Source organism: Petromyzon marinus, chromosome 12 (assembly GCF_048934315.1).
Source record: "Petromyzon marinus isolate PM22_M1 ecotype Great Lakes invasive population chromosome 12, UKy_Petmar_22M1.pri1.0, whole genome shotgun sequence".
Taxonomy (NCBI): domain Eukaryota; kingdom Metazoa; phylum Chordata; class Hyperoartia; order Petromyzontiformes; family Petromyzontidae; genus Petromyzon; species Petromyzon marinus.
Genome location: NC_133678.1, coordinates 11,411,873 through 11,434,674, shown reverse-complemented (window position 1 = coordinate 11,434,674; position 22,802 = coordinate 11,411,873). Strand labels below are relative to the sequence as shown.

Genomic DNA, 22,802 nt, shown 5'->3' with positions numbered 1-22,802 from the left:
TACGTAGGTAGGAGTATGCTACTTGCAATCGGAAGTATGCGAGTTCAAAGCCTGGTCAGGGGTTGACTCGGCACTTCATCCCTCTGGGGATGATAAACTGAGTAAGGTTAATTTTGGTTTAACACGTAGGCTTTCGCGACTAATATCCATAATACAGGTTTTTTGCGTTGGATCGCATAAATATATAAATGTGTCATTAAACCCACCACCACCTGACACAGCCAATGAGTAAGGTTTGTCACGTAAACAGAACGTGGCCAATTCGTTACTAGTACAGCACACCGGTGTGTTGGAGAGCAAAGTCCCTACTTGGCGCAAGAAGAGCACACAAGTGTCATCACATCTACCCCTCTATTTAAGGAACGAAACAGGAGGATTTCTCCACAAATCTGGCTGTCGCCTGATAAAGCTAATTGTACTTACGGGCGAAGCGTCATACTCAGATTGTAAATGTTGTGGCTTTGCTCCCCAACACACTGGTGTGCTGTACTTGTAACAAATTGGCATGTTCTGTTTACGTGACAAACCATGCTAATTGGCTGTGTCGGGTGGTGGCGGGTTTAACGACACATTTATATTATTACTCGATCTAACCCCCAAAAAAAACTGTCTTATGGAAGGTTAATTTTGTTTGTGATGTCAGGAATCTCATGCAAAAAAAAAATAGTTTACTCACCTCAACCAAGTGGCCACTGTTCAGTGTGGTGAAGAAAAAATAGAAGTGGGCTTCGATAGAGAAGTCAACGGAGGTCATCCTCATGGACAAGACTCGGGACAGAATGGCCACCAAATGAGGACCACAACCATAGAGGATGTCCACCAGTGGCATCGTAGGACAGTGAGGCATGGTTCTGGGGAGTGTGGGAAAGCCATCATTAATCGTTGATGAACATTTGCATCCGCGGTTACATTTACGATCATGTCTGCTTCCTGTACCAATGACCCAAGCATGTGTCTTTCCCGACGATGCGGCGTTGCGATCCTTGGGTGCAGCGCTCGTCACTTCCACAGTTAGCCTGCCTTGAAAGGGCTCTCGCCGACGGTGTTGCCCTCGCTTACACGTGTGCCACAGGGGCCTTCATCAGGCATGGCTAGCGGGGTTGGGGCCGGTGCCACCACGGGCGAGGAAGCTGCTGTCGACAAGAAGGCGCCCGAGATGGCAGACGGCGCAGCGCCGGCCCACTCCAACGCCACTGGGAACGGCAAGGAGGAGAAGGTGGGTGTTTCACGCTGTATTGCACCTTTTTTTTAAAGAACGTCTTAAATATTGCCGTTTGTTGCCCACCACTTGGCATTTTGGGGCTTTGCTCAGAAAGAAGTTCAAACAACAAAGCGCTCTTTTTGTGTGTGTGTGTGTTGTTGTTGGCTCACCTGGGCTGTATCCCGAGCTATCTGTCTGACATGCGTTTTAAGCTTCATCAATGATTAAACATATTTTAAATGGGCTTCCAGGACAAACCGTGTTACCACTAGTGATAGTGACATATCTTACAGTGACATATAAACCATTACGCAAGACGTGCAACAGTGGCTTCACTAGAGCATGCCTTAAATGCACTTTCAACTATTTTTCTTATTAATGAAGCTTCAAGCTCACGTCAAGACAACCCAGGACGTAGAGAGTAGATGCACCTCTATAGGTACAAGCTGTTTTTTTGGGGCTGTATCTTACGTTAAATAATGTAATGTACCTAATAAGGTAAGACAGACGTCGGTGTCTCCATTCTTACAACCGCAGCATGGTCATCATTTCTCTCGGTTGCCCCAAGTTAATAGCGGACACTCCACAAATTTATGGGGAGGGCCGAGTCTACTTCTTCTTTCGTATGGCAGTTTTGGGGATTGCAACAGATTACAAATTGATGTCGAGATTTGATATCCATTCGACTGCTTCAGGAGTAGCCGCGTGGATTTGTTTCAGATCGCCGTTGAATGATCCGATTGGGCAGTTGTTGACGATATGTCGCACTGTCTGAGATGTTGCACCAACAGTCCCACATCTTCCAAGGAGTGTCCGGATCCGATTTAGAGGACCAGATCTTCCTCTGATAGGTCAGATCCTGGTTGGAGGATTGTGGGGTCGCTTACAATGGAATTCTGCAGAAGGTCGGTTTTCTGCAGCAGGGCCTAGTCTCTCAATCTTCCAACTTTCCTTGACTTCCCACAGAGAAGTGCTCCATGAGGGATGATGGGCTAAGTCAGCCACATAATGGAGTTTTAACTTGACCTTTTCAGGCTGCCATTGGCAGTCTTAACCATTGCACTTGATCGATTATGTAAAGATGTCCACTTAAAGTTTCAGGGTCCACAACTTGGTTCCTGTGAGCGTGAATATTATGTAACGGTAAGTTTGCAGGGGACGTCTGTGACGGGAGCTGTCGGTTGCTGCGGAGTGCCCAAGAGATGACATTCACAGTGCAGCTGTCTTTAAAGCAACACTTGGTACATCTATTGTTGGCTCTTAATGTCGCTGGGAACCCACTGAGCTCCATGCTTGTAAATACAAGAGAGCATATTAGTCGAATGGTCCACTAATTTCTAAGATCATTTGAGAGATTTGAAGCTTATTTGAAGATAATGTTTTTGTTTTCAGTCTGTTCAGCAAGGATGACGGACACTTGGGTTGTGGCACTATGGTTATTATACTGTCATGCTTCCAGTGAGCAATATCGAAAAGCCCTCTCGTATTTTACCGTATGTACATGACATTTAACGTGAAACAAAACACCTGCCAGCTTCAAACATTACCGCAGCATTACAGCGTCTACATGTTTTTGGGCAGTGGGCCCCATTCAAAGCAGGGCCGTTAATCAGATTTAGCCATCCCTATTTTTTTTGCTCCAAGGCATTTTTTTCAAATTTTAATGATGATGATGATTCAGTTTTTTTTCACGTGCTTTTTCAACATTGATAAACACGGTCTTTACATTTTAAGTCAACGCAGCAAATGGCTTGTGTTTTCCGCCTTTGCCACTCTGCAGAGTGTTTGTCACGTTGGCGAGGCGTTCTAATGAATCCTCGCTTGGCTTCACACATTGAACGGTTTTCTGTCATCGGCGCGGTGTTTCGCCGAGGTACGACGCGAGCTTGGAAATCTGCCCCCCTCTACAAGGTTCTCAAGGCGGCTGCTGCACTAAGCGCTCTTGCATCATAGGCACACACTGTTAGTGTCGTGGATTTATGCACCCGTGGGAGTTTTTGGAAGTTTTTTGGTTCGACCTGCGGGGACGCATGCCTGGAAAGCATCGTGGAGGAGGTGGAATATGTTCGGAGGCGATGTGTCGTGTTGCCGTGCTCTTCTTTTAGCCCCCCCCCCCCCCAGTTACATAAAGCTTGGCTTCTGTTTTGCATTGTTGTTGCGAAGAGCCAAATCGCTCACATTCTTCTCTGTGCAAGCCTCACTCGAAGATGGCAGGCTGCGTGTGGCGCGTGGTGACACTTCTGTTTGCAGCGACATAGTTGCGTTTTGACTGTAGGCACGGGAGCTTTTGTTTTTATGAGAATGCTTTTTCCTCGAACAAATCTCAAGGCATTCCTGCAGTCACACGCAGATAAATATTTGAAGCGTGAAAGAATCGTCGAGTGAAGCGGTTCTTTTGTATCAAAGTTTATTTTTTTTATTTGTGGGGCTCAAGATCGTTTCTTGTCGTTGCCAAAAAAAAAAACATTATAGCTGGCTGGTTAAAGCCAAAGCTTCATTGTAACAATTCCTCCCTTTGACCAAACCAGGTTTGCTTATGTTCTAAAAAAATAAATCAATTGTTCGCTCCAATTCCCATGTAATGTTGATTCATTATTAAAAACCTTGCAGCCACTTGAGATTTCACATGCACTTCATAATCAATTTATGAAATGACTCAATTCTACAAATCATGAAAGAAGTCAATTGTTTCATCCATAGGTATTGAAACGATCGTTATAATCACTTCTATTACAATAAATGTTGGGTAACTTTAAAAGAGCCAGACTAAAGCATCTGCAAGATTACAGTATTACGTTTCAACATTAATGATTGCAATTTATTTATTTTACTTTCCATTCCCACTCTAATACACGCTTCGTTTTGTTTACAAATGATTGGAAATCAAAGCACGGTGTCTTCCGCATCTGTCAGCGATGGCGCCGGTTGTGCGAGAGAGAGAGAGAGCGAGAGAGAGAGCGCGAGCGCTGAGAAGCCCCTTCTCATCGTTGGCTCTGTGCAGGTGCTGGACGGGGAGAGGCTGTCGAAGGGAGACCAGGGATCGGCCAAGAGCACCCCGAGCAAGGGCGGCAAGTCCCCGGCACGCGGCTCGCGCAGGCAGTGCACGGTGCCCTGCTCTGTCAGCCTGCTTGACGGATCCGTGTTCCCGTGCGACGTCGACGTAAGGCTTTGCGACAGCGGCGTCATCCCCTGGCCCTTCGCGTGGCTCATCGCTGTGAATGTCAACAGTGGGTCAGGTGTTGGGTCGTGAGCGGCGTCTAGCCGCTCGAGCGATTTGCGAGCCGTTTTTGGGGTTTTTGCCGCGTAGGAGTTTAATGGCACCATTCTCGTCGGTAACCGTCCAACATCCGACCAAGGTCGTCATGTTTGTTTGTTGTCCTTCCCACGCACCTCTGATTAGCACGGTTAGCTACGTAGTTTGCGAAAGAAGTTCCGCATACATGTTGACAAAGATTATTATTTGTCTGTGCCAATGTGTTGATCAAGTTTTGACCAATAAAGCACCTCACCAGACTGTTCATAGCTGACTTCAACATCAGCTTGCGACATTTCTCTCAAATTGCTATGAGCGTTATAAGGTAGAGAGTTCTTGAAAATCGATTTTTGCTTGACATGTGTTTTTAGTTAGCAGCTAGAGCTCATTGTTCTTTCCTGGCTTGGAGTCGGTGGTGAACATTTTACGGCATACATTGTGTCCTCAATACCAGGATAAATTCAGGGGTGGGGAGTACCCCTGTATATTCCATTATAAAAGGAACCTATGGTTTATTTGGTTTTTGGAATAGTCTTTTTTAAAATGAATTTTATTAAAAGCCGCAGTCTTCCTGAAAAAAAAATCTAAATAGGGCGGTGATCATCTCTATTGATGGCTCTGAGCCATTGGTGAACGTTCCCCACCGCAGTTGATTGAGGATCATTGTAATTATTAATGTTGGTACCACTGTATTTATCCGGTCGTACATGTTCCTCCGTGCCATAGCTCATAGCTGGTGATTTTTCATTGTAATGAGTTCTCATATGTCAAATGTAATCTGGTCTGTAAGGCGATTTGATAGCACTTTTCGATTTTCCTGTGGGTGTTATTTGTTCTCTTTAGCTTCAGCCGGTGTGTGTTCTGTTTCGCTGCATTATTTTTGTGGGGAAAAAAAATCAGCGGGGAAAGATAGGGTTCTTTCTAGCCTGTGGTACAGTACAGATATAAAAGGTTAGTGTTCTGATAACCATTGCATCAGCATTTCAAGTGGAACCATTTAGCATGTTTGGCCACTTTGCTGACCACGCATGTCTTTAATGGTTTCATACATTTGTTTTTCAAGCAGCGTGGTGGCGCACTATGCTATGATTGAGGCGAACTGAGTTTGTTTACCGACTTTGTTAACGTCTGAGGTGAATTTTATCTGCATCGGTCCTGACTCCGCAATGACAAGCCTGGTGAAGTATGGTCAAAACAGCCACAGTGACCAACATGGCATTGAGGAGGGGCTTACATTGTAATTGTAATTTGTAAGAATGAAGCTCAAAATAATATTTACGCACAACACCATCTCACAATTCAGAAATGCATCGCCCGTCATGTTGCATATAGACAATGTAGTTTGAGGTAGACATTCGTAATATGATTTTGTGTCTTATCCTGCTGGTTAATATTTGAGGCACGGTATTTTTTGTGAAGCATGCAGACTAACGTTTTGATTTTTGTAAGCCATGTTTCAGCAATTGGGTGTAGTGTTCATTGTCCACTTTCCATTTATCTTTATCTGTGGAAAAATAAATTGGTTGTGGTTGCTGTACAATTAAATTGATTTTCGAATGTTGAAAAGCCACAAGATTAGTGCATGGTTTAAGAAATGAATTGGGTATTGTGAAGCCCCACGCTCCCTTGATAAGCCATGAAATCGCTCACAATACTGTCCTTTGTATTCCCCAGTCTTGAGCGAATAAATGATTTAAAAATGCGAATGAATTGTCAATTACAGTGGCTCTTGTAAAGCCTCTTTTTAGCCACTAGTGCCTTCCTTCTGGATATGGAAAAACTCATCTTGGTCCCTGTGCATATTGCAGATGGGACTCGATGCAGGCAAATAAGAACTAATAAAATAACTCGGACAAAACCATAGCTCCCTGTGAATTTGCAATTGCTGGAGAGGCCTTATTTATATTTAAAGGCCTTCCTTTTTTTGATGCCCTTTATGGAAATTGGCCACGCCGACCATAATTCTCAACTCGATCACAATTCTGTGCGGAGGGAAATATTGTCAAAAGGGGTGTTGAAAATGGACGAGTTATTGCACTTGTGTTTTAAAGTGCAAACTGTGCCTTTAGAAGCTGTGGCAGGCAGGCTGTGCTGTGGCACCTGCCGCTTTGCTGCTTTCCAGGTTTATTTGCAAAACTTTCTAAACCGTTATTATAAATGTAAATAAACCTTTGTTGTTTTTGTGGCTCTTTAGTTTCAGTTCATATTTGGCTGCTCTAAATTTCCGCGTGAGTCACTTAATCAAGCTATGATTTGTGGCCAGGTCACTTCTGAAATAGGTCTGTATAGCATAGTGTTGGGCCTCACCTGGTAAAAAAATATAGTTTAGTTCAGCTACTTTGCCAGCTGCTTATGTAAGTGGCCACTTGGCTATAATTTAACAGGTCAATTCTTATTTTAGCCAATTACCATATTTTCCATGATAACCATGTTTTTACATGTGTGTTTTTGGGACTGCTATGATTTAAGGAGTGATGGGAATTTTATTTTTGCCACGTGCCATTAAACATTGTAGACAGCTTCATATGACGATGAGAATGAAATTATGTAAGTTTGTTGTTGATGATTATGTGGGTATATTTGGTTCCACAGAAACAAGCTAAAGGGCAGGTCCTGTTTGACCTTGTGTGTGAGCACCTCAACCTGCTGGAGAAGGATTACTTTGGACTCAACTACCGTGACAATACAGAGCAGAAGGTACGGGACAGTGGGCATTGTTGCATTAGTGTATTATCTAACGCTCATTCGCCATCCTCCATTGTTATTCATGTTTACACTAATTGTAATAAGCATAGTAATTCGAAAGCTGTCGGTCCATCAAAGGGTGCCGTGGTGCCGAGATGTTAACTACCTTGCCTGGTATACAGGAGGTCGTGGATTCGATCCCGACCCTGATGCCTGTGTATTTAGAGTTTGCATGTCCTCCCTATGGTCACGTGGATTTTTATCCGGGTTTTGCGTTTTTTTCACATTTAAAAACATGCGTTTTAGAGTTTGGCTGCTAGAATCTTCCATACGTGAAGCCATTTTGTCGTGCTATCATTTGTGGCCAGGTCGCGTCTGAAAAAGAGCTATATAGCTCAATGGGCCTTACTTGGTAAAATAAAAATTGTTTAGTTTTTAAATAAAAATAGTTTCAGTTAGAATCAATACTCAATCAATGTTACTTATTAACCAATCTGAGTCCATTTAGGCTGCTATGAAGAATGGTCATTGCCTGAAACGTTATCTATTTGATATATTCCTTTTAAGGCCACAGTCTTATGAATGTGAGTTTTTTGTTGTTTGTGCTTGTGCACCACTGCCAATGCAGCATAACCAAATAGATTTTTTTTTTACATTAGACTACAGATTATTTATGAAGGAGACCTTTTTTTTACTCAACATAAAATGCCATGATCAGTCCACTACTGGCAGAAGGTCTCCATGAGCATTAACAGCCTCTCACAGTCCTGTAATGTAACAAATTGGTAGTTGTAGTATTGCGCGTATAATATTAGCATAGTATTTGTGTCCGCTGGCATTTGTCCATGGTCCTGCAGTACTTATCTGATCAATATTTGAACTATTTAGCGTAGCATTGCAGTAATCGTGGTGGCGGTTGTAATTTCAGATCTGGTAGCGCTAACGCCGCATGTCTGTGTTAGCAGTTTAATGAGTGGTTGGTTGTGGAATCTGTAGATTGCACAGAACTGTGACTGGCTGTATTGGTATTCAGGATGTTTGTAATCGTATACATTTGGCTACGAGTAGAATCGCTGCCGCTTAACAATTCGAAGTCGGAGCCTTCTTCTGGGAATGAGTGTCGCTGACCAATTAATGCACCTCATCCTTGAGCTCGGTGTTTCACAGGCCTGGGGTTCACTGTTATTGTTCACCCTTTGTGTTTACTGTTCGTGTTCAGCACGACTTGTTATTAAAATCCATCAGTGTTCCTGCACGTGACCTTGCTTGGCTCACACCCACAAGAGGAAACGGAGCCTCTCCGTTTGTGTCGGAGGGGGGGAAATAACGATCTTGCAGGAGGGGGAAGCCGCCGCCCGCGTGGTTGGGTTTTCGCGACAACTTTACTGCGGGTTTGCATTCGGGCCATCTGCAATCTGAAAAAAAAACTCCTCCTTTACTTCCTGGAAAATTTTGATTTCTGAAGTTTCGCAGCCTATGTCGGATTCTATATGCTAGAGTGGTTGGAAAATATATTTGTTGATTATGAACAAAACCCTCATTTTCTTGGTTCTTTCGATAAAGTCACGTAGAATGGAAATACAATTATAAAAAATGAAACGTGATAAAATAAAATTCTAACGACGTTTCGGCCACAACACAAGTAGCCTTCTTCAGGTGAAGAAACAGGACTGTCCAGAAGACGGCGCTTGAGTGAACTCAAACGTTGTCTACTTGTGTTGTGGCCGAAACGTCGTGAGAATTTTATTTTATTATGTTTTATTTGTATTATTTTATTTCCATTCTACATGATTTTACCGAAAGAACCAAGAAGAATAATCCCTGCGGTCATGGAAGCTTTAAATCGAAATTTAAAACCCTCATTGTTTTGGAAAAAAAAAATGCTTGTATTATATGATTAATTTCAACGTGTACCACGCACAGTATTTGCTCCATAAGCTTGCTTTTTCCATAGCCCTTATTAGGCAATGGTGTAATGTTGAACATATCCCATCGTGGCATTTGTATTTTGTGCCTTAAAAGATGTTTGGGCAAGTGCTTGCATGCATGTTGTGATCTTTTGAAAAAGTAAGTAAAAATAAAGCATCGTCAAATCTGATTTGGCAGTCGATGTTACATTTTAATTGTGTTTGTGATCTCGCTTTTGACAGATTATTAAATAAATAGGTGATCCATGACATCTTTGTCAATCCACTGCTGGATAAAGGTGTCCCCATGCCATGTTGGTTAATGCTTTTTTTTGACAAGTTCACGTGAGCCAATGCTGGTTTGTGAAATCTGAGGCCCATACTTGGTACAGATATCACTTGTCACTGCTATGTATGTCAGAAAATCTAATTTGGGCTATGGGTTTATGATGCAGTGCGCTAACCAAAGCACCACCATTCCGCAATTATTGTGGGGGAGATGTTAACTACCTCGCCTGGTGTACAGGAGGTTGTGGGTTCGATCCCGACTCTGACGCCTGTATATTTGGAGTTTGCATGTTCTCCCCCGTGGTCGCATGGATTTTTCTCCAGGTCCTCTGGTTTTTCCCTCCACATTTAGAATCAATGTGCGTTTAGAGTATTTGATTGCTACACATTTCCACATGATAAGCCACTTCGTTGAGCGATCATTTGTGGCCAGGTCGCTTCTAAAAAACGATAGAGGGCAGTGGGCCTCATCTGGTAAAAAAAAAAAAAAACATTGTACTCGGATAATTTGTAGACCTCTGTTTAATTTGTATCGTTGGCGCGATTCTAACATTTCTGTGGTTTCATTTGTAACTCATTAGGAGGAACCCTGTCTTGTGATATTTCAGAATTGGCTGGATCCAAACAAGGAGATTAAAAGGCAGGTGCGAGGTAAGTGGATAATATGGACGCACATTTTTGCTTGCGAGAGAATGAACTCATTAACTTATTTCAGCCACACTAGCGTGTAATCGTCCAAAAATGCCAGAATGTCTACAATACCCACATCTCGGTGTGCCGAACAAGTACAGCTTTTTTGCACCGCTATATCGCCTGTAAATAAATAGGTAATTGACGTGGGAATATTACCAGGCAGATGGGTGGAATTGTAAGCAACCAAACGCCTTTGAACTTCGATTAACTGAACATTTTAACAATGAAATGGTCTTGAGACCCTACATTAATGTAATTGCTTCAGCCTTGTACAGCCACTTTATAAAATGTCTTCACTGCTGCAGTTGTCTAATTACGAAATGAATTCGGGTTAATGATAGTGTTTCTTCATTGTTATTTGCCACTTTAGTTAGGAACATTACATATTAAGGCTTGTCCCCTTTTAATTATCCTTAGTGGGTAAAGCATTGTGTTTATTGTAAAAAAAAAAATATAGAATCGCTAATATGTGCATGAGCAACAGCCGTTTTGATAATAATATTGTAAGCAGTAGGGAAGGTGTAGTGGCTTATTCCTAGTCAGGGCGACTGTGACGTCAACTCGGACATAAACAAGTTCATTTAAGATGAGAGGGGATAATTTACAATTCAAAGCAAGTCTCCTATTTCTGGTCCAATCATTCTAAACTTCAGGTCGGCATAAAGCATCTTGGTGGTCAAGGTCATGCAGGCCTCGCCATGCCTTCACCATCCCTTATGACCCTGGATGTTGTGATCCACATGATTTTATCACTCCATACCAAAAGTATTCAGTTGTAAAAAAATAGTATTGCAACAAGGCATCAATCCATTAGATTTCATATCTGTTCCTAAGCTTGTGATACATACGTTTAATCGCTAATGTAAGATTGAGTTAATGTAACCCCTCCAGCCATTAGAGGCTGCTACATTCCCAACAATGTTTAAATAAGGTTTTTTTTTTTAATTAAATTGCAACCTTAAATCGTGACAATTAATTTCCTAACGAGTGGTGAATCGTGACACTAAAACAGTGGTGGTGTTTGAGGAGCTTGCCATTATGTTTATAAAACGGCATAATTTGAGTAAAATGGGGCAAATGTGGATTATTCGCGTACGTGTGAAGTGTGAATTGGAATGAGCTTCTTACAAAGGCAACAATTTCCATATCCAATGTAAATGTGTTTTCGTAACAATGTAGACATGAAGTGTTTGCAAACCAGACGTCTCGACTCGCTCGCACCGTGTCGTGTTAAAATAATGTCGCTTGTACGTGTCCTGTTAATGCATTATTATCTTTCATTTCCCACTGTTCCCAAATGGGGTTTCATTTCTTCTAGCTGCAGGCTCCAGACTCGGGCATTCTTTTTTCTCTCAATAATGTAATCGCGTAAGAACACGCTCTCATGAGAGGTGAATTTATTTTTACTGTGGCGGTTTCGTGAGCCGCGGTGAGGTTGTTGGTAATTGAGTTTTGTGTTTTGTGCACAGCACCTTTTGCTGCATTGCTGAAAACGGTGTTAACAAATGTCATTCGGGGAAACGACTAACATAGCACGGCTGTCCATTTTGGTTAATTGCTTTAATTAAGCTTAGACATTTGGCTGTGTTTTATTGTGATCATCGGTGAACATTTTTACCCATAGGACTGAGAGCTGTATGTGCTGTAAACACAATGTGAGAAGTGATTTCAAAAAAATTCAAAGCCTGTTTTTGGCATCAGTGTGAGAGCGGCACGGTGTTAGGTGTGGAGATCACTCGCTGACCAGACCCTAGCCCTACCTATGGCAAAACCAGCCAACATCACAATTCATTAATATCACACTTATGCGAGAGCAAATGAGACAAGTCAAAGAAAATAATTCAATTTGGCCTACCAGACCTTTTACATGAGCAGTGTCTCCTCGCCTTGACCATGCGAGCCAACCCAGAACCTTACTCCCGACTCGAACTGAATGAGCCAGTCAGGTCCGCTAGTGTAAGCTCTGCACCAGATTTTTAGTTTAGTCATCCGAACAACAATAGCGAGACCGCTCTGAGCACAGATGCCCACCACTCACCCTTTGCCTTGCCATAACCAAACGAGCCAATCGGTGCCTAGATGGCTCAAACTTTAAATGTGGACAGGTGCAGACAATGGTGCATATTTGCCCTATGACTTCGCTGGATGGAGGACCGAGAGCTGCGAGCACCGCAGACGAAGATGCTGTCTGGTTTTGCTTGGCCAAGTATGCATACTGTAGAAGGGGCCAGGGCACTAGCACCTTGAGCACTATCCCGAACCATAATCCACCCTTGGTGCTGAGCCCAACCACCGTTAATTTGTTTGCTTTTCACTGTGTTGGTGCTTTTAGCACCATATCGGAATTGTCAATGAATGATAGTTTGACATACAGTCGGTTACGGTTGTGACTCTGATGCTTTGCATCACAGCAGGAGCCTGGACGTTCATCTTCAACACCAAGTTCTACCCTCCAGACCCTGCGCAGCTGACTGAGGATATCACCAGGTAAGCTCACATGCCGAGTGAAATGCCACCGCAGTGGATGAATGGGAACCAGTCACGAAAGATGAACATTTGTAAGTCTCTACTCTGAATTGTAAGCAAAATGATTGTAAGGCTCACAAATGTGTTCCTATGCCTCTGCTTTGACATAGCTATCTGGTATGCAGGCGGTGTAAATGCACTGGGGCCCACGGGTCAGAGGGGCTAGGGCACGGAAGAGTGGTGGGGACGGGCATATGAGGCAGGGGTTCTCCATTTATTTCCTTTCATCAGGGTCCATGCCAGCCAACGACGATATGCCTCTGTTCCCACAGGCGCGTTCGACGTGTATTTAGCCTGTGAAATGTCGCCCGCCCGCCCCCTCCTCCCCCCAGGTACTATATTTGCCTGCAGTTGCGCGAGGACGTGGCGAGCGGGCGGCTGCCCTGCTCGTTCGTCACACACGCCGTGCTGGGCTCGTACGCGCTGCAGGCGGAGCTGGGCGACCACGAGCCAGACGAGCACGGCCCCGGCTACGCTTCTGAGTTCCGCTTCGCGCCCAACCAGACGCCCGAGCTGGAGGACAAGGTCGTGGAGCTGCACAAGACGCACAGGTGTGTTGCCGGCCCGTCTACATGCCCGCTGCCGTAGCAGAAGCTCTGGTGGCAGTGGCATGAACGGCCGAGTTGGCAGCAGAAGCGGCATCGGCCGTATCGGCAGTAGGGGCAGCAGCAGCAGTTGTGGTCGTTGCAGAAGTAGATAGACGCAGGAGTGTGGTAACAACGGTACCGGTGTGCCAACATCTCCGCTACGATCACTATGCACCAAATCGTCGAGGTTTTTTGTGTTTTGGCCATTTCGGAAATTTATTAACCTAGGCTTATTGCCATAAAGTGTACAACTGTCAACACGGTCCCTACCTTTGCAATCTGTTATCATCAGCCATGATCAATCCACTGGTGTATGAAGAGCTCCATAAGTCATCGCCATCTCTAATGTCACCGCCATCATCTGATATTCCCCTCTGCTGTGTGTCACAGGAATATGACTCCTGCAGAAGCTGACCTGCACTTTCTGGAGAATGCTAAGAAGCTGTCTATGTACGGGGTGGACCTGCACCATGCCCGGGTGAGTGAGCAGCTACTGTAAATTCTGCTTCATTGGGAATGGTGTCCCTGCTTATTGTTGTCATGATCCCTTTGTGCTGCATATACATCGGATGTTGTTGCCAATGAAGCCATCAGATGGCCATCTTGCTAAGTTCACCTTGGGTGAGAGCATTGAAATGTTTTTTAAAGGCTCGTCAGTAAAAATCAACAGAGATTTAACACCAAATGCGGAACACTCAAGAACTCGTGATATTTTTTTTTTATAGTAGGCTACTTTGTGTTGGCTTCCTGTTTCAAATGCCAAATTTAGAAATTACCCACCACTAAACTAAGAAGTTAAATTCATACATATGTAATTTCGTAGGCATTTCATAGACAATGGTTATTGTACTCCATCTGATCGGCACTTGTGTAAATCGAGAACATTTACTTGTTAAATACTGCACGGTTGTGAGTCAAGAGTATGGTTCTTCAATGAGTCCTCAATTTAACAATGCAATATGGTCAGCAATAGCACCGCAAACTAGCCATGCACGCCACAACTCAAATGCATCCCAGTGCCAGGTGTGTGTTGGTAACCAGTTGCTTGATTGGATAATTTCTGTCGGAGCTTAGCAACTGGTTTTACTCAATAAAATGGATGTTTGACTCAAGAGAATGAAGGCATTGGGTTACGGGCATGCCCCAAGTTTCACATCACCAACAAATGAATTGCCCAACACGTTGTAACGTGACAGTGTTGGTTTGTCAGCATTGACATGTGAAGCTGCTGCCTGCTGGGCTTGTCCATCATCCGCTGTGGCTCCTGCATTCCGCAAGATCCGTTCAGTAGACTATGGCGATGATTATCTATGTATTGCATAGGTCAAATGATCTTGTTCTGCCCAGGAATGTTGGTGACCTGTCAAGTTATGTTCACTAGATATGCTTGCTTACTGATTATGACATCAAAACCCCCTCCCAATGAGACCAATTAAGTATGTATATATATATTTTAATTGATCAGACAATAACTCTACTAGATTAGTCATTTGTGTAAAACAAAACAATTGTTGCAGCCACAGTCAATCCCCTGGAAGCTATATTTGGCTCGGGGAGTTTTAGTATGTCTAAAGCTGGCTTCGTACAGCTGTTTTACTCACAATATCGTTGTCACGTGGAGAAGCTGGGAATAGTTTTTTTATCCCCTTTTGCAGAATGCTTTTTTTAATGAAGTCTTTGTTGGCTGATTGATTGCCTTGGAATGCATTAGGCATTAATTGTGAAAGATGTTTACATGCATTTCCATGAGAATGGAGTGGGTTGTGCATTAACAAGACAGGGTGTCGTTAATGAAAGCAAAACAAAACCCTAAGCCTGCGGGATATTTAATGATGGTTGTAAATTGCATGAGCAATGTGTTCAGTGGCTCTGCATCATTGAGCATTGTGGTAATTAAGCGAGCCCAGAGGAGGAAGTCGGGTGCAGGGTGCTTTGTTTTCCCATGCCATCCTTATCGAGTTTTGTTTGGCTTGTACAGTAAACACAAATACATTTGTAGGGAATTAACGTGTATTATTATAGACATACGCCTTTCAATAGTGTAATTAGTTTGAGTCCAATTATGCGAATAGTCCCAACTCGGTGTTTGTTAAGAAAAGCAGTGATTGTTATCCGGCGTTATTAACTTCATCAGCTTTTCTCATTTCCCACTGCTGAAATAAACAAATTCAAATCCGTAAACTGCGAGCGAGCCCATCGCAACAGAAACATTCACCAACACGACAACAAGCACTGCGTGTGCATAATAGCACACAGCCGTAATAATTTATGCACAGCCACCAATTCCACCAAGGGAGAGGACTACAAAGCAGTTCTTCAGTAGCTGGTGGTTTTGCATTTGTTGGAACTTTGAGCTAAATGAGTGCTCGTCAACCACAGCATGAGTGGCTCGCGTTTCAGGCAGTGGATAGCAATATGTACAGGCAACTGTTTTTGGGCAATGGCCCTTCTGCACAACCACTTTGAACGAAGGCCTTTAATATTTTATCCTTGGAACAGCCACTTTTGAGTTCCCACCAGGTTGTGATCATGTCATCTATATTCTTAGTTTTTTCGGTAAAGTCACGTTGAAGGGAAACAACAAAATAATAAAATATATATAAAACAATAAAAAATTCTCACGACGTTTCGACCATAACTCAAACGGTCATCTTCAGGTGTGTTGGTTTGCATAGCAATATGTACAGGCAACTGTTTGCATAAATTATGCAAACCAACACACCTGAAGATGACCGTTTGAGTTATGGTCGAAACGTCGTGAGAATTTTTTTATTGTTTTATATATATTTTATTATTTTGTTGTTTCCCTTCAACGTGACTTTACCGAAAAAACTAGGAATATGAATTTCTGCAGTCACGAAAGCTTTAAATCAAAATCATGTCATCTAACCTATAAATAATACTGCCAATGACGGTGATGCTGTTGATGATGTCGCTTATTAGGATTATAATGACATGTGATTTAATTTTCCATTTTTCTGCCCTAAATGCGGAGTCTGCAACGCATAATTAACGACCAGGTGCCTGCATTTACCACCGTGTGCGACAGGACTCGGAGGGCTTGGACATCATGCTGGGCGTTTGCGCCAACGGGCTGCTCATCTACCGGGACCGCCTGCGCATAAACCGCTTTGCCTGGCCCAAGATCCTCAAGATCTCATACAAACGCACCAACTTCTACATCAAGATCCGGCCGGGCGAGGTGCGACCAATATCATTCAGAATAATTGGCTGTGTCGGGTAGTTGTGGTGGGTTAACGACACTGATATTTACGCGATATAAGCCAAAAGAAAATGTAATTAAGGGTGTAGCCGCTGCGGCTCTATTTTTATTGCTGCTGTTGCGTAAATCCATGTTAATATTTGATTTAAAGCTTTCGTGACTGCAGTGATTCATATTCTCGGTTCTTTCGGTAAAGTCACGTTGAAGGGGAAACAATAAAATTATAAAATATATATAAAACAATAAAATTCTCACGACGTTTCGACTGCAACACAAGCAGTCATCATCAGGTGTGAAAACCAACGGCAAGAACTTTTGAAGGACATTTGTTCTTGCCGTTGGTTAAAGTGTTGTGGTCAGATGAGACCAAAATGGAGCTCTTTGGCATCAACTCAACTCGCCGTGTTTGGAGGAGGAATGCTGCCTATGACCCCAAGAACACCATCCCCACCGTCAAACATGGAGGTGGAAACATTATGCTTTGGGGGTGTTTTTCTGCTAAGGGGACAGGACAGCTTCACCGCATCAAAGGGATGATGGACGGGGCCATGTACCGTCAAATCTTGGGTGAGAACCTCCTTCCCTCAGCCAGGGCATTGAAAATGGGTCGTGGATGGGTTTTCCAGCATGACAATGACCCAAAACACATGGCCAAGGCAACAAAGGAGTGGCTCAAGAAGAAGCACATTAAGGTCCTGGAGTGGCCTAGCCAGTCTCGAGACCTTAATCCCATAGAAAATCTGTGGAGGGAGCTGAAGGTTCGAATTGCCAAACGTCAGCCTCGAAACCTTAATGACTTGGAGAAGATCTGCAAAGAGGAGTGGGACAAAATCCCTCCTGAGATGTGTGCAAACCTGGTTGCCAACTACAAAAAACGTCTGACCTCTGTGATTGCCAACAAGGGTTCTGCCACCAAGTACTAAGTCATGTTTTGCAGAGGGGATCAAATACTTATTTCCCTCATTAAAATGCCAATCAATTTATAACATTTTTGACATGCGTTTTTCTGGATTTTTATTTTCTCTCACTGTTCAAATAAACCTACCATTAAAATTATAGACTGATAATTTCTTTGTCAGTGGGCAAACGTAAAAAAATCAGCAGGGGATCAAATACTTTTTTCCCTCACTGTATTAAGTCTAAATCCCAACGGCCATAATCGATGCAAAATTCAAATGCAGCCAGGGGGGACGGGGGGGGGCTTATATAGCTCTTTCAGATGTAACAGATTTCTCTGCGATTAAGTTTATTTTTCAATTACGTTATATATTTTTTTTTTCTCGAGGGCTGAGTAGTGGCATAGTAATTAGCACACTGCACGAGTAACCTGCCTGGCTAACATCAGTAGCCAGTAATATCCAAACATGTCCTGGCTGCCTCACTTTTACGCACGGGCGCTGACCAGCCCGATGAAGTATGGCCAAACAACCCCCATGACAGACACTGCGTGGGGTGGGTGGGGAGGCCTTCTTCCAGTCGTGGTTTTGCCAATGGACTCAACGTACACATTTTGTTTGTACGTTCACAAACGCTTTGGCATTACATTCGTACATTGGGTTGCAAATGTTATACACGGCAAGTATACTATGGATAGTGTTTAATATTGCAATACTTAAGTATATTCGTTTTTTCACCATATGTCACCCTACTCCTTTACATCAATGTTGACATATTTGTTGAATTTACATGATGTACTCCTTCAATGTGTAAGTGTACGTGTTTCACGCAGTTTAACAAAAAATATACACTGCACGTGACCCGTCGTTCAGATAAATAAGAATATTCCGTAAAATTTTACTTTGCCGAACTGATGCACAAGGCACTTTACTAAAGTATTTTTCAATGTAATTTAAGTCTTAATTAGATTACATCTTTCATTAAAGTGTAGTGATGAAGCCGATGTGAACAGTCCCCGTGACACGTGTGCGATGTGAGATGAATGATTGAAAAAAATATTTAAATCTAGATTGCAAACGAATTTCTTAAGATCTGCTTTTTGTTTTTAGTTTGTTTGTCCTTCCCCTGCACCTCCGATTTAGCACGATTGGCTGCGTACAGCGTGAAATAAGTTAAACATACTTTAAATTTTGGGAAGTGACAGATCTTTAGAGCAGAAAGGGCAGGTGTAGAGATTTACGTTGCTCAACGATGAAGTTGCTGAGTGTATTTGTGCCTGTACCACGCTGCTGACACATCGCCTTAACACTTGAATTGATTGGTGCCGTTTGTCATTCAGTTTGAACAGTTTGAGAGCACCATCGGATTTAAACTCCCAACGCACAGAGCTGCCAAACGGTTGTGGAAGACCTGCATTGAGCACCACGCTTTCTTCCGGTAAGAAGGAACACCAAAGTATTGCGTCAGGGAGCAGCTAATTTAGTGGTAAACCAATTGTTTCAATACATTTTGCATTGCTTAACTAGGCAACTGCCCAATTGGGGTTTTTACAAAAAAACACATTTGTCAACACCACTGTCTTGAAAGTAAAACTATATAATTGGCAAAAATATAACATGTATTATTTTTCGATTTAAAGCTTTCGTGACTGCAATGATTCATCTTCTTTGGTTCTTTCGGTAAAGTCACGTGACTTTACCGAAAGAACCAAAGAAGATGTAATATTTTGCCGATTTATCAGTGTTCCTAAGAAAGGCAGTGTTCTTGACAAACGTGGGTTTGTTGTTTATGCTTGTTCATTACTGGCAACGCAGTTTCGCCAATTAATTTGTGGTACTTATTTGAATGACCCCAATGAAAATAGGGAGCAAATGGGACACAAATGCAAACAGGCGCAAGCAAAACGTTACGATCAAGAAGAAAAATAATGTATATATATATAAAAAAAAGAATTTTAGCCCCCAGAATCATGACAATGCATTGAAGAGCAACGGTGGAGTCCTAACATGGTCAGTGGTTTAGACACAGCGCAGGGGGGGGGAGGGGGTGTAGTAAGCAATCACCGGCGTAGCTTGTGTTGAGATGGATCGCCAGCGGTTACTCTCACGGGTCGTGTTGGACAGCGCCTGCCAACGTGTCTGATCGGTGCCCCTGCTGCTGCCAACGTGTCTGATCGGTGCCCCTACTGCTGCCAACGTGTCTGATCGGTGCCTCTACTGCTGCCAACGTGTCTGATCGGTGCCCCTACTGCTGCTGTTGCTGTGCGTCGTGCCCCCGGGCAGGTTGGTGTCGGCCGACCCCCAGCCCAAGTCGCGCATCTTCACGCTGGGCTCGCGCTTCCGCTACAGCGGCCGCACGCAGGCCGAGACGCGGCAGATGAGCGCCGCCATTGACCGCCCCGCGCCCGCGTTCCAGCGCTCGTCGAGCAAGCGAAAGACGAGCACGCGCAGCCTGGACCGCGGTACGTATGCATGTTGAACTTCTTTCGCATCGTACGTAGCCAACCGTGCTAATCGGAGGTGCGCGGGGAAGGCTCTCCTTTCCCTCGCGTCCGCCACTCGACTGGCATTCGTCATCTTCATCGTCGCCGTTTTCTATCCGCTGCTGAATGAAAGCTGCTAATTACGTGCCACCTCAAGTCAGCTAGCGACCTGGAAATGTTTTTTATGGGAAGTTGGGAAATGAAAAGAACGTGTGTGTTTATTTTGATGCAGCTGCTTGAAATAGTTTTTGTTGTTTATCGCTTTATCTTGTCAACCATCCCACTGGCGCCACCTAGCGTGCGAGAGTCGCATGCGGTGACAAACGAACGGAAGAAAGAGCGCGATTATCAAGAGGCGTCACTGTGCCGATGGTCGTGTTTCCACAGCGCCCATGGTGAGCGACCACGAAAAGGTGTCGCTGGACGGCGCGGCCGCTCGCGATCTGCAGCCGCCCTCCGTAGGCTCCAACGGTGCCGCGAAGGTGGAGGCCCTCCCCAAGGCCTCCGCGGAACCCCACGAGGCCCCCCGCTCCGCCGTCGACAAACAGCGGCGGCAAGGTGACGACGGAGCGAGGGCCGCTAAGGTTCCCAGCGGCAGCAGCAAGGGGGGCGGCTCGGTGGCTATGGCAACGCCCGAGGATGGAACCACGCCCAACGACCAGACGAGCACGGAGGGGGAGGGGGAGAGAGCCGGCAGCAGCCAGACGCCCCCCACGGGGAGAGAGGTGTGTGGAAAGCTACTGGGTTGCTCCAACCATGCATGACACACCGTCCGCCCTGCTGCATTTGCTCTTTGTGTTGTGATTTTTACTTATTGTTCGAGAGTGATTTTTACGCTCTGTTGATTGCAATATTGTAGTTGTCATGATTGTGCTCTTCTGTAATAATGATGAAATGTCTTAATAGTAAGCAAAGTCAAGAGGTCATTATGGCGAATTATGTCGATGTCACCACATCTTGTCATCACTTATTTTTTTCTGCTTTATTCTATACATTTTTGCCGAGTGTTATGTTCGAGGATAACCTTGTGGGGCCATAGGAATGTGGAATTTCCACCAAATGCCTCAAGGCTGTACATATGACAAATATCACTCCGAAATTGTGTGAACAGGGTAGACGCATTGTCTTTTAAAATATATATAATTTATGTTATGACAAGATTCATATCACCCTGTAAAAAAAAAACAATTTGAATCCTAGCCTCATTAGCGGGTTCTAACCTAGTTAGAAATGTCGACTATTACTGCTTGGCTGTGATAGACTCGAAACTAAATAAATAATGATTTGTTTTCTTTAAATGATAATATCCATCATCATGTCTCCCGTCCAACCTAATGGTAATGATGGACTGCTCCAATGTTGATCGCCGGTAGTTTATTCACAACTCAAGCGTCCTTCATTGGCAGTTACAATGCATATTTGGTTAGCCTGCGACCATCTTTACACGAAGAGATACACTGTATGGTCTAAAACCAACAGAAAGACTTAATGACTAAACTCGCCTAATGATAATTGCCAAGTAGAGTAATATTCTGCCTGGCCTCTTTTAATGGTCGCTAGAGTGAGCCGAAAATGACAGTTCTCATTGGTGTAAATCCCAAATACTTAGCAGAGTCACACTTTAAAGTGGGAGCCACACCATTGAATAATGAATTGCTCACGTGGTGATGGTCTTGAGATGCGGTTGCTCTCTCATGTCATTTTCAACAACGTCAATGGACTGTAGCTGATGGGGATTTAAAAGCGAAGGAATTGATAATTACTGTGTTGTGTTTGAGCAGAATAATAGTTTGATTGACTTTAGCTTTTAAGTTCTGACATTTTCTCCACTTCTGCAGTGCATTTGTTTGGCAGGATTAGATGCCAAGCTGAAACGAGCCCTAAGAATGCTGCACACACTCGCGATTACTTTTAATTCTTTGGTGTGGCCCTGGGACCTTTTATAATGCGGTTTGCTCGTCTGTTTACGCTCCATATTTATTTGCAGATTGTTATCCTTCAGAAATGTTTTAAGTGGCCGGGGTGGATTTGGAGCACTGATGCCTGTGTCAGGTTACTGAGCCTGTGCCTCAGATCGCAGAGTTAAAACTTTAGCATGGGGGGGGGGGGGCAAAAACAAACCTCGTGCTCATGGGCATCGACTTTCATGACCACCTTGGGCCACACTGCAATCGGCAGTATGTCCAGCTAGCATGACACATGGCAGTGCAGTCCATCACCATTTCCCAACCACAACCACCGCCCTCAATAAAAGAACACCACCGCCATTAACACAATCAACAACGTCACCACCGGTGGCACAACTATTGTTAATTTATGGAAAAGGCGCACGCATACAAACACTACCAACACCATCACCAGCACGGTCATAACCAACCGGCACCATTACACTGAGTTTGCAGTTGTGCAATACTGCAGGGAAATTGCACAATCACAGTTTGGTGATGCCTAAAACTGCATGGTCACGTGAGCCATGTATATTGCTGTTTAGCAATGCCCCTGATAAAATGACAAGTGCCCATAATAACAACATCCTTAATTGTTTTACCCAGTTCTGAGTTGACAGCAAGTAGCATCATGCAAAAGTGGAGGTGTACAGTTTTAGATGTTGATCTCCAGATCATGCAAGGCGAGATCATGTTGATTGAGGCACTGGAGGAAGAGCCGTGTGCTGTTGGTTTCTGGAGCTGTTTCTTATTAGCTTGTGTCGATGGTTTCTCCTGAAACTTTATCTTGAGACTCGGTTGCTATGTAAGTGTTTGACTGATGAAATTTGGCAAATACGTAATCCTAAAAAACAATTGGCTCTTATCTTGTAGACAATGTACCTAGGCTGTGTGCCATGCATGCACTTTCAGCACGAGTTTGAATTTTTGTTAAGGAGGAAAAATACTTTAAAGTCAAGACCGGGACCCCTCTGATGACAAACTGCAGCTCCACGCTTTTGCGTTTTCAGTGCAGTATTTCCACAGTCATGTAACTTGCACTCCTGCCTGACCTTTAAAGTCTTTTGTTCTTATGAACGAGGATTCACGCTCCCGTTGGCCAGCCCGTGACACA

At 43.9% G+C, this 22,802-nt stretch overlaps 1 protein-coding gene across 9 annotated transcripts in view; it reads left to right on the top strand.

The window, feature by feature from the left end:
• The window catches only part of LOC116941575 (protein 4.1-like), a 71,721-nt gene that overhangs the window by 33,493 nt on the left and 15,426 nt on the right, over nt 1-22,802 (top strand). For 6 of the 9 annotated variants that reach the window (XM_032952758.2, XM_032952764.2, XM_032952762.2 and 3 more), the window contains exons 2-12: nt 1,073-1,216; nt 4,203-4,361; nt 7,047-7,151; nt 9,916-9,985; nt 12,439-12,514; nt 12,886-13,104; nt 13,531-13,618; nt 16,190-16,342; nt 18,600-18,697; nt 19,543-19,721; nt 20,130-20,467. In XM_032952758.2, the coding sequence (XP_032808649.1) occupies nt 1,088-1,216; nt 4,203-4,361; nt 7,047-7,151; nt 9,916-9,985; nt 12,439-12,514; nt 12,886-13,104; nt 13,531-13,618; nt 16,190-16,342; nt 18,600-18,697; nt 19,543-19,721; nt 20,130-20,467 (1,614 nt within the window). In that variant the 5' untranslated portion in view covers nt 1,073-1,087. The remainder of the gene's footprint in view (nt 1-1,072; nt 1,217-4,202; nt 4,362-7,046; nt 7,152-9,915; nt 9,986-12,438; nt 12,515-12,885; nt 13,105-13,530; nt 13,619-16,189; nt 16,343-18,599; nt 18,698-19,542; nt 19,722-20,129; nt 20,468-22,802) is intronic. The other 3 variants (XM_032952761.2, XM_032952760.2, XM_032952759.2) reach the window with 3 other exon arrangements.